The sequence below is a fragment of the Phacochoerus africanus genome, chromosome 4 (genome assembly GCF_016906955.1).
Source record: "Phacochoerus africanus isolate WHEZ1 chromosome 4, ROS_Pafr_v1, whole genome shotgun sequence".
NCBI classification, from domain to species: domain Eukaryota; kingdom Metazoa; phylum Chordata; class Mammalia; order Artiodactyla; family Suidae; genus Phacochoerus; species Phacochoerus africanus.
The window spans coordinates 45,884,435-45,898,751 of record NC_062547.1 but is presented as its reverse complement, the minus strand read 5'-3'; the positions used below and the strand labels follow the sequence as shown (position 1 = coordinate 45,898,751).

The 14,317-nt window shown below is 39.6% G+C and overlaps 1 protein-coding gene across 3 annotated transcripts in view; it reads left to right on the top strand.

The window, feature by feature from the left end:
* Window positions 1-13,808, top strand: part of PDE3B (phosphodiesterase 3B) — a 189,261-nt gene extending 175,453 nt beyond the window's left edge. For 2 of the 3 annotated variants that reach the window (XM_047776229.1, XM_047776228.1), the window contains exons 13-16: window positions 3,583-3,786; window positions 6,379-6,540; window positions 10,360-10,615; window positions 11,794-13,808. In XM_047776229.1, the coding sequence (XP_047632185.1) occupies window positions 3,583-3,786; window positions 6,379-6,540; window positions 10,360-10,615; window positions 11,794-12,008 (837 nt within the window). In that variant the 3' untranslated portion in view covers window positions 12,009-13,808. The remainder of the gene's footprint in view (window positions 1-3,582; window positions 3,787-6,378; window positions 6,541-10,359; window positions 10,616-11,793) is intronic. The other variant, XM_047776230.1, reaches the window with a different exon arrangement.
* Window positions 13,809-14,317: the final 509 nt, after the last annotated feature.

Sequence of the window (14,317 nt, the reverse complement as noted above, 5' to 3'; positions counted from 1 at the left end):
AAGACAAAGGGTCTTAGAAGAAACAGGATTACCAGAAATTTTAGAAGCCAGAACTTGAGGGTAAAGGAATCCCTAGATGACAGCTGTTCATCAAGATTATTTCTTTAAAGAGAATGGCTTTTTTTTTTTCCCTAAAAATAAGTGCTTCTTTAAAAAAAAAAAAAAAAATGCCGGGGGGGTGGGGGGGAGACTGTCTTCCTTCTCTAGTTGTTAGGGCACCTTCGGTAAAAGCCAGCTGAGGCTTAATTTTATTTTACCTGGAATGTTTTCCTCACCAAGTTTAAGCTTGGCTTGTTGCTCTGTGTGCCCCCATCTAGTATTCTTCCTAAAGTAGAACTGAGATTTGCCTCCTCCTTACTGTTCCATGATTCTCACCTCCACTTATCCATGAGGTAGTGAGTTTACTGGGGTCCAGCAGGGGACTCCTTCCACCTCTCCTCCAGGTGGGTTTTTCCTTCTTTTTTTTTTTTTTTTGTCTTTCTGTCTTTCCTAAGGCTGCACCCGCAGCACATGGAGGTTCCCAGGCTAGGGGTCTCATCAGAGTGGCAGCTGCCAACCTACGCCACAGCCACAACAACACGGGATCCAAGCCGCGTCTGCGACCTACACCACAGCTCATGGCAACACCAGATCCTTAACCAACTGAGTGAGGCCAGGGATCGAACCTGCAACCTCATGCTTCCTAATTGGATTCGTTGACCACTGAGCCACGACGGGAACTCTGGGTTTTTCCCTTCTTATGTGATGACTTAGATGGCCTTTCCTCAACCATTCCCACTTTCACAGGTCTTTAAAGCTTCCAGTATGAAGATTATATCTAGATTCTAATACTGGTTCAGATTTTTTTTTGGGGGGGGTCCCCATTTTCTATTTCTCTGGTAGTTTCAGAGGCAAATTAGGATGTTGAAGGAATTCTGAACTACTGATTCCTTTTACTGATCTCGCTAACTGGAAGTTTAAGTCAGCTAGCTTTACAGGGCACTCATTATACATTGTGCTTTGAGCTAGGAGTTTGATTACTTCTTCCTGAAATAAGTCTATTGATAGTTTATCAGTCTTTATTGGATTTAAGCATGAATTAATTAAATCACTATTAAATGTAAGTTGGCCCCTTAGGGTATCTTTGAAGTTTAACATGTACAGTGTTTTAGTTTGATACATATACTGTAATATGATTACCACCATAGCAATAGCCAAGACCTCCATCACATCCCATAACAACTTTGTGTGTATGTGTGGTAAGAACACTTGAGATCTAGCTTCTTAGCCATTTTCAAGTACATAATATAGTATTGTTAATTAACATCACAGGTTGTACACTAGATCCCCAGAACATACTCATTGTCTGACTGCAAGTTTGTACCCTTAGACCATCATCTCCCAATCTTCCAGCCCCTGATAACCACCTATTCTACTGTTTCTACAAATTCAGGTTTTTCAGGGCCGGGGGGAGGCGGGGACCACACCTGTGGCATGCAAAAAGTTCTCAGGCCAGGAATCAAATACCCGGGCCACAGCAGCAGCCTAAGCCATTGGATCCTTAACCCACTGCACCGCAAGGGAACTCCCCTGTGAGTTCGGTCCACATATAAAAGTGTCTTTCTCTGTCAGACCTATCTCACTTAGCACAATGCTATCGCTATCTACCTATGCATAGCAAATGGCCAGACTTCCTTTTTTCTCATGGCTAAAAAATATTCCAGGAGTTCCCATCACGGCTCAGTGAAAACGAATCTGACTAGTATCCATGGGGACGCATGTTCATTGTAGGTCACAGACATGGTTTGGATGCTGCATTGCTGTGGCTGTGGTATAAGCCAGCAGCTATAGCTCTCATTGGACCCCTAGTCTGGGAACCTCCATATGCCCTAAAAAGATAAAAATTTAAAAATTAAAATAAAAAAATAGAAAATATTCCATTGTGTGTATATTACATCTTTATCTATTCATCCATTGGTGGACAGAGACTCTTTCCAGCCTTTTTATGACCCACTGCAAAGTTTAAATCCTATCATTGCTTAGATAAAATCAAACAATGATTAAACAAAGTTTCCTGATGGTCCAGTGGTTGGGACTTGGTGCTTTTACCACTGTAGCCTGGGCTTGAGCCCTGTTCTGGGAACAAAGATCCTACATCAAACTGCCGCATGCTGTGGCCAAAAAAAAATCCCAAAAGAACAAAAACTTATCAAACTTCCAAGTATTTATACCTAAAGCTAGACTATAGTTAGATTTCACTTAAACATAAAATGATTTAATTAGGCTCAGAATATGCATCTTAACTGAGATTGTACTATATTTTTATCTGTCCTTTTCCATTAAACATGAAGCTCTATGAAAATAGGGACAGGGTTTTAATTTTTTTTTCCATTTCTGGTCACACCCACAGTATATGGAAGTTCACAGGCCAGGGACAGAATCAGAGCCACAACTGTGACCTGAGACATAACTGTAGCAATGCCAGATCCTTAACCCACTGCACCAGGTGGCAGGGACTGAACCTGTGCCATCACAGAGACAACGCCAGATCATTAACCCACTGCGCCACAACAGGAATTCCTACAGGTTTTAATTTTTTTTTTTTTTTTTGGCCATCCCATGGAATATGGGCCTGGGCCAGGGATCAGCTCCGAGCAGGGGATCAGTTCCAAGCCGCAGCTGCCACAACGTGGGATCCTTTTAACCCACTGTGCCAGGTCGGGGATCGAACCTGCATCCTGGCCCTCAGAGACGCCTCTGATACCATTGCACCACAGCGGGAACTCCCAAGTTTTAATTTTTATCCTCAGCCTTTAGCACCGGCTATGAGTGTTTTTTTTTTTTTTAATAATTACTGTGCTTATTTAATAATTTTTAAAACTGCTTATTTGTTAAAGGTAGAAAAAGCTTTAGAAATTTTATAATCCAGTGGTTTTTTAAAACCTGTATTCCCAAATCCTAGACTACTGAGGAAGTACCAGAGTCTTCCCCTGAAGCAAGGTGGAAAAACGTGAATTAGATGTACACCATTTGAACCGAGGATTTGTGTCTTTACTCAATTGATACTTCCTTGACTGCCAGGCCCTGTGTCAGTAGGAAGTAGAGGATGTGTCCTTCTCATTCCTGTGGGTTTCTGACTCCCCTTTCCCTACACACTGCTCCAGGTTCCTCTCCTTCAGTCACCACCACCACTCATTCCATGCTCGGGAAAGAGCAGTGATGCATATCCCTAAACCTGCTCTCTCTCTCTCTCTATCCTTCATGACTTTATGAACAGGAGCTTTATCTGAGAAGGCTTACTGATTTAATGAGGTAGCCTTCAAACATCAACTTTACATTTCTTGGGAGGCAGCGTGGTGTCTATAAAGAAGATGAACTTTGGAGGCAAATTACCCTTTCGCTTCCTGGCTTGAATGCTGGAAAGGTGTGCCTTATTCTCTTTGCACTTCCAGTCTACCCGTTTATAAAATTACCACCCCTTCTTTACTGGTATCAAAATGTAGTAGGTGCTCATTATATTCTTCCAACCTGGTCATAACTCTGTTTATTATTGAAGTTCACTATCATTGGGATGCCTGCCTCATTTTTCTTGTTCCTTTTTAGGCAGTTTTGTACAACGACAGATCTGTTCTGGAAAATCATCATGCTGCATCGGCCTGGAATCTTTATCTTTCTCGTCCAGAATACAACTTCCTTCTTAATCTTGATCATGTGGAATTCAAGCGCTTTCGTTTTTTAGTCATTGAAACAATCCTTGCCACAGACCTTAAAAAGCATTTTGATTTCCTTGCTGAATTCAATGCCAAGGTTTGTTACACAAATTAATTCCTGGTTTCAAAAAGTAGAAATCATTGTCATTATTGCTGACAAAAGATATATATATATATGTGTGTGTATATATATATTTTGTGTGTGTGTGTGTTTTTAGGGCAGCATCCACAGCATATGGAGGTTCTCAGGTTAGGGGTCCAATCAGAGCTGCAGCTGCCGGCCTATGCCACAGCCACAGCGACACCAGATCCAAGCCGCGTCTGCAACCTACACCACAGCTCACAGCAACGCTGGATCCTTAACCCACTGAGGCGAGACCAGGGATCAAACCCGCGTCCTCATGGATCCTAGTTGGGTTGGTTAACCGCTGAGCCACAGCGGGAACTCCAAAAAGATATATTTTAATGTTAAATTAGAATACCACTCATGAAGTCATGATAAATCTGATATAATACAATATATATATGCCAATTTTTTAAAAAAAAATAATTATAACATGTCCAAAAATACTGTTGTCTACCACATTTCCAATTATGTCAGTTGAAGTTTTTAGGGGCAGATTTGAGAAAATCATGCCCAGTGCCCAGTAAAGCATCTTATGAAGTTAAAGATGTGTTTTTAAGAAGCCCGTTATGCCTACTTTACTGCACCTGTTTCCCTTTTTCATATGACCGAGTGTTTAACTGGCAGGTGTGGGATTGGAGGAGGACTTGAGAATAAGGCACTCACAGAACTACTGTTTATTAGGCTTGTGCACTGCGGGCAGTCGTGCTGGTGAAGAACAGGCATGAAACAGGTGGAAAGCCCTGCCCTCACTGAACTCACATTCATCACCGAATTGAGAACCACTGCCCTCCTGCAATAGTGGTACTAGTGGGAGTGTGTTCTGTCCCCCAGACAAAGGGGTGAAAAAAAGTTAAGAACCACTGCCTTAGATTCCTGAGGGAAGGAAGCCCCATCTTTTGCAGGCAGGAGACTGTTGTTTTCTTGATAATATTTGTGTCCTGAAGGATGGTGTACCTTCAGAGTAGAGAAACAGGTATCACAGTAGTATTAGATTTAACCTTCTGGAAGGAGGCCTATACATGTTGCTGTTGTGGTATTGATAAAGAACTTAGAAAAATCAGCAAGAAATCAGTGTGCCTTTAAAATTATTTCATAGTTGTATAGTTCTTTTGGTTAATAAAAATTCATTTAGGAGCTCCCGTCGTGGTTCTGTGGTTAACAAATCTGACTAGGAACCACGAGGTTGCGGGTTCGATCCCTGGCCTTGCTCAGTGGGTTAACGATCCGGCGTTGCCGGGACCTGTGGTGTGGGTCGCAGACGCAGCTCGGACTCCGAGTTGCTGTGGCTCTGGCATAGGCCAGTGGCTACAGCTCTGATTAGACCCCTAACCTGGGAAACCTCCATATGCCGCAGAGCAGCCCTTAGAAAAGGCAGAAAGACAAAATAAATAAATAAAAATTTGTTTAAGTGCTTAAGTCAGAATAAATAGAAGTTTTTACAGGTGAAAGATTATCTAGCCCAAAACTTTTGAATCTGTGTCCTTCAAGACTTCTATTGTGCAGTCTCTCTCTCAGGAAGATGCCACATGAGTGGAGCTCTAGACTACACAATTTCAGTCTAAAGCCTTTGCCTTTCTTTTCGGTTTTCTGTACTGGTGGTCTACATAAAATTTCCTTTGACAGAAGGGTTGGATACCAAAAAATGTACCATCACAATAAAGCTCCAAAGCCATTGGTATGACCCATTCACTTTCTTTCTTGCTTTTTTTTTTTTTTCCTTTTTTGTCTGCAGCATGTGGAAGTTCCCAGGCCCCAGTCCAGGGATTGAACCAACGCCACAGTGACCTGAGTCACTGCAGTGACAATGCCAGGTCCTTAACTTTGAGTCACAAAGGAACTCCCACTTTATTTCTTACAAGAGAAAATTTGAGTTCTTAAAAGGCATAGTAATTTGCCAGATAATTACCATTTATTTAAATAACTTAGCATTTACTATGAACTATGTGTTTTTCATTTGTTAATCCTCTTGGCAATATAGCTAGATCGATATTACTTTTCCTGTTTTATAAATGAAGAAAGACTCAAGGAGCTTAAGTAATTTTTCTAGTGTTACACAATGAAATAAATTAGTAAATCATTCTGAGTCAGGATTTAAAATCATAGATTAGCTTCTAAGACTTGTGTTCTTTTAGCTTTATCATGTTGCCTTTTACAGGTAGAGCCAACTTCTCCTTAGATCCTTAAGTGTTCCTTTTTGAGGTAGAAATAGTTACAATTCTGATATTATTTGATTTTGCATATATATTTTTATATCATATTAATATATAATATACAAATTACAATTTTCTTTGGTAATCACAAATATTGAAATCCATGGTTATGCTTTTATAGTGCTCTGCTTCCAATAAAACAAAATTACAATGACACTTCAAAGGGAAATTTAACCTACAGAGGTACGTGTTATGGCTCAATAAATTCAAAGAAGCGTGTGTTGAAATTTTTCCATGTCATTGAGAGGAAACGATTTTGAGATTAGTTGGTTAAAAAAAAAGAAAAAGAAAAGAGAAAAGAAAAACAGAACTCCTGTGCCCTCAGTACCTAAAATCTGTTTTTTCAAACTAGGCCAATGATGTGAATAGTAATGGCATAGAATGGAGTAATGAAAATGATCGCCTCTTAGTATGCCAGGTGTGCATCAAACTGGCAGATATAAATGGCCCAGCAAAAATTCGAGACTTGCATTTGAAATGGACAGAAGGCATTGTCAATGAATTTTATGAGCAGGTAAGTTGAAACATGAGATAGGTGGAATTTTTAAGAGCTGCCCTCTGACGACCACATCCTTTGGATTTGGATAGCTACATTAAATGCTTGAAATAACTTGCTTTGACCAAAAATGTTGCATTTGCTCTGGTCTTATTATTCTCAGCTTTTTTGCCTTTGTTGTTAAAATTTAAAAACAAGAAGTACCTTATTGCCGATAAAGGAATGGGTTGAATGTGCTGGAGTCTAGAGCTTAGTGAAGACTACGTTATCATTCCAAGGTCCCTTTCAACCCTGAAAGCCTATAACCTAAGATAATTTATTTCCAAAAGAAGTTGTTTAACTGATTCAGAGTATACTTGGATTATATTTTTTATTTATTTATTTATTTATTTTTACTTTTTAGGGCCTCACCCGCGGCATATGGAGGTTCCCGGGCTAGGGGTCTAACCAAGCTACAGCTGCTGGCCTTCGCCACAGCCAGAGCCACGCCAGATCCAAGCCATGTCTGCGACCTACACCACAGCTCACAACAATGCCAGATCTTTAACCCACTGAATGAGGGTAGGGATCGAACCTGCAACCTCATGGTTCCTAGTCGGATTCATTTCCACTGCACCACAATGAGAACTCCTGGATTATATTTTTAAAGCAAACTCATTGTCAGCTTTGCTGTAGAAAGACCTTAGAAATATCAGCTGGGTAAAGGTCCTGGCAGAGGCTAAGATATTAGAGCTAGAAATGAGGACAGAGTAGTGGCTTTCCAGGTTCAAAGAGGTAAATATGCTCTTTTTTCATGTTTTTAAATCTTGTCTTTAAAATAATCCTACCACTCTGTAGTCTCTATCATTTTTTGGTCCAACTTTGAGGCTCTCTACAATATAAATGAATACTGATTTTTTCCACAAGTCTAACATTTCAGTATCTCCGAAGTAACAAATACATCCTCCTGCTTTGGAATTGCATTCCTTGGGAATCCTTACTGGCCCTAGAAATCAAGGAAGATCAAGATACCTACCAAGTGGGACTTCTGTGACAGGGCTTTCTTACCATTAGTTGAACTCCAGTAGGAGGGATGAAGTGAGCCTATAAACCATGCACACTTGTATCTGCTATGCCTTGTCACACCCAGATTGTACTGAATGACCAGTAAGTGTACAGTGTCTCTCACACACCTTAGCTAAACATCCCAATACAATAGTGTATACTCTGTTGTTTACAAGTTAACAAAATACCATACTGTATAATCATGAAAATAGTAAAATCTTAGTAATAATCTTCAAATACTTTTGTCTGATACATTTGAACTAAATTTTATGTAATTTGAAGCAATAAATGGTTATAAATATTTAATTTGTGGATTGCAGTATGTATAGTAGTTTGCATATTCCCATCCTCATTCTCAAAGGTAGTTGAAGCCTCAGGCTTCAATTTATGTTCACAGAAGAATTTCATGCCAAGGAAAAAATGCTATCTTTACATTATCTGTACAGAAATAATAAGAAAGTGGTAGCATATGCTAATAATAGAAAACTCACTAATTCAGTGAAAGAACATTAGAAAGTTTCATTTAGACCCATTTTATAGTATTTTTTTAAATTTAGAAAATTTACTAAACAAACTTTGAATCCTGCCTCTTCTTCCTTACCAGCAATGTGACCTTGGGTAAGTTACCTAACCTCTCTGTGCCTCAGTTTCCTCATTGAGAAAATAGGAATATAGATGGTATCTGCCTTATAAGATTGCCATGAGGATTAAATTATGTATAAAGTTCTTAGAATGATTCTTGACATATAGGTGCTCAATAAATGTTAACTATTATAATTCCAGGTCACTAAAAACAATATAATATTTCAGATAGTTTCACTTAATCTTTCTAGGTTTCATTATTCATATCTCAAAGGAGAAAAATGTCATCTGGGGAGTTCCCTTGTGGCCCTCTGGGTTAAGGATCCAGCATTGTCACTGCAGCAGCTTGAGTCACTGTTGTGACGTAGGTTCAGTCCCTGGCCCAGAAACTTCCACAGGCCACAGGTGCAGCCAAAAAAAAAAAAAAAAAAACTATCCCCCCCCCCCCAAAAAAAAGCCTCTGATAATCTGATAACCCTACCCACAGCGTGGGGTCATGAAGGTTAACTGTGCTAATCTATAGGAAAGTCCTAGGCAACTCTCATCAAAACCATCAGACTTTCTTCTCAGTCTAATTATACTATTAAGCATCCGTCAGCTATGGATGCAAATTTCTAACCTTGCCCCATCTTTTACCTGTTTATTATCTTAATTATACTGTCTTTATACGCTGTAGCCATTTATGTGCCATGGGCTTAGAAAAGCCAAACTATTATTAAAAAAAAAAAAAAAAGTCAAACCTATGAAACTGTACAATGCTCTGGATAACCAACTGGGTATCTTTTTTTTAATCTTAATAGTTTTCTTCCTCACAGAGGATAAAGTCATGTGAGACAGTTGATCATGAGACAGCTTCTGTCTCCTCAGGGCCCTCTTGGCTCAGCACAGACACCGCTCGCCTGCAGAATTTGTGCCCTGTGGAGAATACTCGTCCTCCACTGGTTCAGACGCCAGGCACTCAAATACTAATATGCTAATAGTACCATTTGGAGACTGCTCAGCACTGTGCTCAGCATATATAATACTGCGTGTCATCCTCATAGCAGCCCTGCAGATTATCATTCAAATCTTACACGTGAATTGGGCATAGAGCTTGCCCAGTGCCACACAAGCAGTAGGTGGCAAAGGCAGATTTTGATCTGTCTGGTCTCCAGGTGTGCTCTCCTCAACCCTAGAGACCACAGTAGGTATCACAGGGAGGCAGCCAGGGTTCTGGGTCCAGAATCCTCACGTTAACCACAGGGGCTCTTCACTTCTGTCTCTTTTACATATTGAGTTTCCTGATTTAGATTCAGTAAAGGGTTCTGTTGTTACCAAAAAAGGACAAGGTATTGAAAAACATTTGCAAAATTCAACTCTGTACATTTGAGGTACAATTTACAGCAACAAAAATATTTCCATTGTATCATCTCCCCCTAGGAGAAAGAGGATCTATATTTGACTTTATAGAATTTTGGTAATTTATATAGAATTTTTTTTTTTTTTTTGTCTTTTTGCCATTTCTTGGGCCACTCCTGTGGCATATGGAGGTTCCCAGGCTAGGGGTCAAATCGGACCTGTAGCCACCAGCCTACGCCAGAGCCACAGCAACGCGGGATCCGAGCCGCGTCTGCAACCTACACCACAGCTCACGGCAACGCCGGATCCTTAACCCACTGAGCAAGGCCAGGGATCGAACCCGCAACCTCATGGTTCCTAGTCGGATTCGTTAACCACTGCGCCACGACGGGAACTCCCAATTTATATAGAATTTAATAGAATTTATACATTTTGGAGTTCTCCTGTGGTTAAAGGTTAAAAGTCCAGCATTGTCACTGCAGTGGCTTGGGTCACTGCTGTGGCGCCGGTTCAGTCCCTGGCCCGGGAACTTCCACATGCCAGGGACATGGCAAAAAATTTTATATACTCTATTGATATAATTTTGGTTTTTTTAGTAAATTTGCTGATTTTTTAAAGATGGGTTTTTTTTCTTGTTACCTGAATATCAACCATACTGGTTGACTGGGAGTGTAAGTGTAAAGTCTTGTTTAGGTTTCCTTAAAAAGCAGAGAAATTCTTACAGTTGAAATTAGATTTGTTGATTCTTCCTTTGTAAAAATTATTTTGATGTAGACTGCGCTTATTTAAAAATCTCAAGATAATCTTAACAGCAAAGCTCAGTGGTTGTCCTTTCATCAGTTAAAGATGTACTTTTCTCTCTAATACGATCAGGGAGATGAAGAAGCAAATCTTGGTTTGCCCATCAGTCCCTTCATGGATCGTTCTTCTCCTCAACTAGCAAAGCTCCAGGAGTCTTTTATCACTCACATAGTGGGTCCCCTGTGTAACTCCTATGATGCTGCTGGTTTGCTGCCGGGTCAATGGATAGAAGCAGATGAGGACGATGATGCCGAAAGTTGTTATGATGAAGAAGATGGTGAAGAATTAGATACAGAGGATGAAGAAATAGAAGACAATCTAAACCCTAGTAAGAATATAGGGATACTATCATTTCTTTAATGTTATTAGCTGCAAATGTCCACTTAATTGGGATCTTTGTTTTTAAGATACAGATTCAGTAGTTCTGTATACTTCCTTCTGTCTCAATGTTCAGATTGAATAGTCTCATCTTGAGTAACTACTGTTTAGGTACCATGCAAATACTGTCACACAACAAGCATTCTTAGTTAAGGTCGCATCTCTGGCAGTGTTGTCCTCCAGCCAGTGCTCTTAAGCAGGCTCTACCTGTGCACCCATGATGGGACTGTCGCCAGGTCTGAACTCATGTAACGTGGCTGCGCCTCTTTGTCCTGACTCTTCCTCACACCACCCTTCCCGGTTACCACGCCCTTCACATAGCCCTGGGAAGTAGTTCAACCCATTTGGGGAAGAAGACAATACATATTCCCTGACTCTAAGAGGGAAACCAAGTTTTGTGGCATTATGGTTTTGAACTACCAAATTGTAGTGCATAGTGTTTCTATATGAAGCAATGACAGAAAATGAAAAGGGAACATCTGTCACCTTTGTAACTATAAGTGAAATCAGTTATTTGCTCTTTAAAGGTGGGATTTAAATTCTATCTCGCCAATTAATTTTTGTTCCACAAGCATGTTACAAATTAGAACATAAGGTAGCTTAGAAGAAGAAAACAAAGAACTCCCCACACCCTAGCCTATATTCAGGAGTGGCAGAGGGAAGAGCAGAATAATCTTATGCTGCTATCATCTGATGTCATCTTGGAAAAGGTGACTAGCTTCCAAAAATTTATACTCAACATTTTGATAATTGTGCTTATTAATTCAATACATTTTTAAAAATTCCCTCAAAAGATTCATTTTGCATTTTTTTTTTTAATCTCTGAAATTTCAGGCCCATCCTCCCTTCTCCCCACTCCTCCCATCCCACCCGCTCTTCCCTAATCCCCTTCCCTGTTTTCATACATAATACTTAACACTGCCTAAGACACTCGTGTCTGGTTTCTTTGCTTATCTAGATCTATTCACTAAAAAGAGAGCTCCATAGTTCAGGGATTATTTTCATCTTTCTTGTAACTATAACCCCAGTGCTTAGATAAATGCCTGGAATATAACAGGCACTCAGATATTTATTGAATGATTGAATCATATTGCGATGATTAGAATATATGTGTGTTAAATTTCACAGAACCACAGAGAAGGAAAGGTAGACGGCGAATATTTTGTCAGCTAATGCACCACCTCACCGAAAACCACAAGATATGGAAGGAAATCATAGAGGAAGAAGAGAAATGTAAAGCTGATGGGAATAAACTGCAGGTGGAGAATTCTTCCGTACCTCAAGGAGATGAGATTCAGGTCATTGAAGAAGCAGATGAAGAGGAAGAGAGACAGTTGGAATAACAGAAAAGGCATATTGAAGACACCCCAAGGGCCGTGCCCAGTGCTCGTGGCGCTGACTCGGAACTGATGGCTGCCGTGTGGACAGGCCTTAACGCTGTGAGAGGGTCCCACTCCCATGCACTTGCCCCACGTGAACTGAAGCAGTTTCCTCAGAGCCGGGCTTCATTTGACTTGTGTTGTCAAGCCCTCACTTAAAGCATTTACTGGTGTATACTAATCATAATACTGCTTTGCTGGCTAGAAGGCTCTTATTTTTCATGAGCAGGGAGCTATAACTAAAAACTCAAGTATCTTAACTTTAGTTTCCTAAGTAGCCAGAACTTTTTGCTTTCTTGAATACAGGATTTAAAACAAAAGAAAACAAAAACAAAAACCAGGATTCGTATTGTACTTCCAAACATGTATTTTATGTCTCTGAATGCTGGGTGGCAGGGGCTGTGTGGGGTGGGGGGGCAGTCTGTGCCTACCTAAAAAAGAAATCCAATGTTGCCTTTCTGAGGGATCTGTTCAGTGCAGTACACTGTTCAGTGCTGTTGTCCAGCTAGATTGATCCAAGAAGGACTGAGAAAGCTTTGTTATTTTTAACAAAATCCAGGTGCATCAATTTTTGATGCTTTTTACTGTTTTTTATCTACTCTGTTTGTGTTCTTTCTGCTCAGAGTATTCAGGTTTGTCATGGACATCAGAAGTCTGAATTCCAGTCTTACCGACTTTATAGCCCATGGTTGAATTTTAAAGCTGTTTAGGTTTAACAATGAAGGAATTTTATTCTTTAGTCAAAACTGTTCTTATTTTTACTCTTGCTCAGGATTAGTATTTTTAAACATTTAGTTTAATATAAACACAACATAGACTTGTCAGAAGGAAAAAAATTGTCCTAATATTGATGTTAAGCTTTATGTAATGAGCATTATTCTCTTTTCTTAGATAAATTTGAGACTAATTAAAGCCAAGGAAAAAGAGGTGCCTGTCTTTTGCCTTAATACAAAAACCAACTGCAGTCAATCCTATCAAAGATAAAGAACAAATGAAATAGTGTGAGCTCTAAAGGTCACACACGTTGAATAAATAATTGAGTATGTGCTTATCGTGAGACCCCTATCTTGGGTGTCATGTGTTTAGTTGCTCTAAAACTGATGTTCACCTTTCTGTTAATTTCCTTCTGCCTTGAGATTACATGACAGAAGTGACCTGTGACTACTCAATACTTCTAGAGCCCAAATGCAAGTCTAATCTCTGAGATAAAGTAAATGATGGACGTACTTATTTAATTTTTATATTAAAAACATCTAAATATTTTAGTAAGTCATTTTACAAAATGCACATTAAGATAATTGCAAAGAAAATGGACCATATTTACAATGTTTATAAACTTGTTAAGGCCCAGATAAATACCCTAGCTGGGAATTTTTTTTGAAGCTATAAAGAGCAGCCAAAATGAAAGCAAGATGGTAGACCAACATTTTCTATTATTCTTGGAGACCATATAATATTTTGGGTCCATACAGCTTTTCTAGACAGTGAAACCATTAATTTTCCAAAGTAATTCCTTTAAGAATATATCGGCAGGCAGTTTCTTCTGTACCTAGAATATTTAGCTTATCTGAAAGATATTAAAGATTTATGGAAGTACTGAAGTTTTGATCCTGTATAGTAGTATCATAATATTTAATGAATTACTAAGCTTTATTTATTTAGATGTGTTGAGTGCCGAGTTCCTTCCTACTATGTTTGCTACCATTGCTACATTAATTGTAAACTGGTCCCTCAGTACTGAGTAATAAAATTTTAACTAATTTATTGAGTTTGCCCTTACAGCATATGCATCTCTCTGCTGCCTTTTTTTTTTTCTTTTTTTTCTTTTTAGAGCCACACCTGTGGCATATGGAAGTTCCTGGGGGTTGAATCAGAGCTCCAGCTACTGCCTACACCACAGCTCATGACAACAGTGGATCCTTAACCCACTGAGCAAGGCCAAGGATTCAACCTGCATCCTCATGGATACTAGTTGGATTTGTTACCACTGAGCCACAATGGGAACTCCCATCTCTGTGCTTCTATTTCTCTGATGCAGTTTACATCTTGCAGAAGTATATTTCTGCTATTGCAAAGTACATGTATTTATAAATTCACACATCGTGTCTGTATAATGAGACTCAAACTTCCTTACTTTCTGTTTTATTAAGATTTTGTGGCGTTTCCTTATGGCCTAGTGGTTAAGGATTCAGTTGTTACTGCTGTGGCTCAGGTTTGATCCCTGGCCCAGGAACTTTTGCATGCCACAGGTGTGGCCAAAAAATAAAAATAAA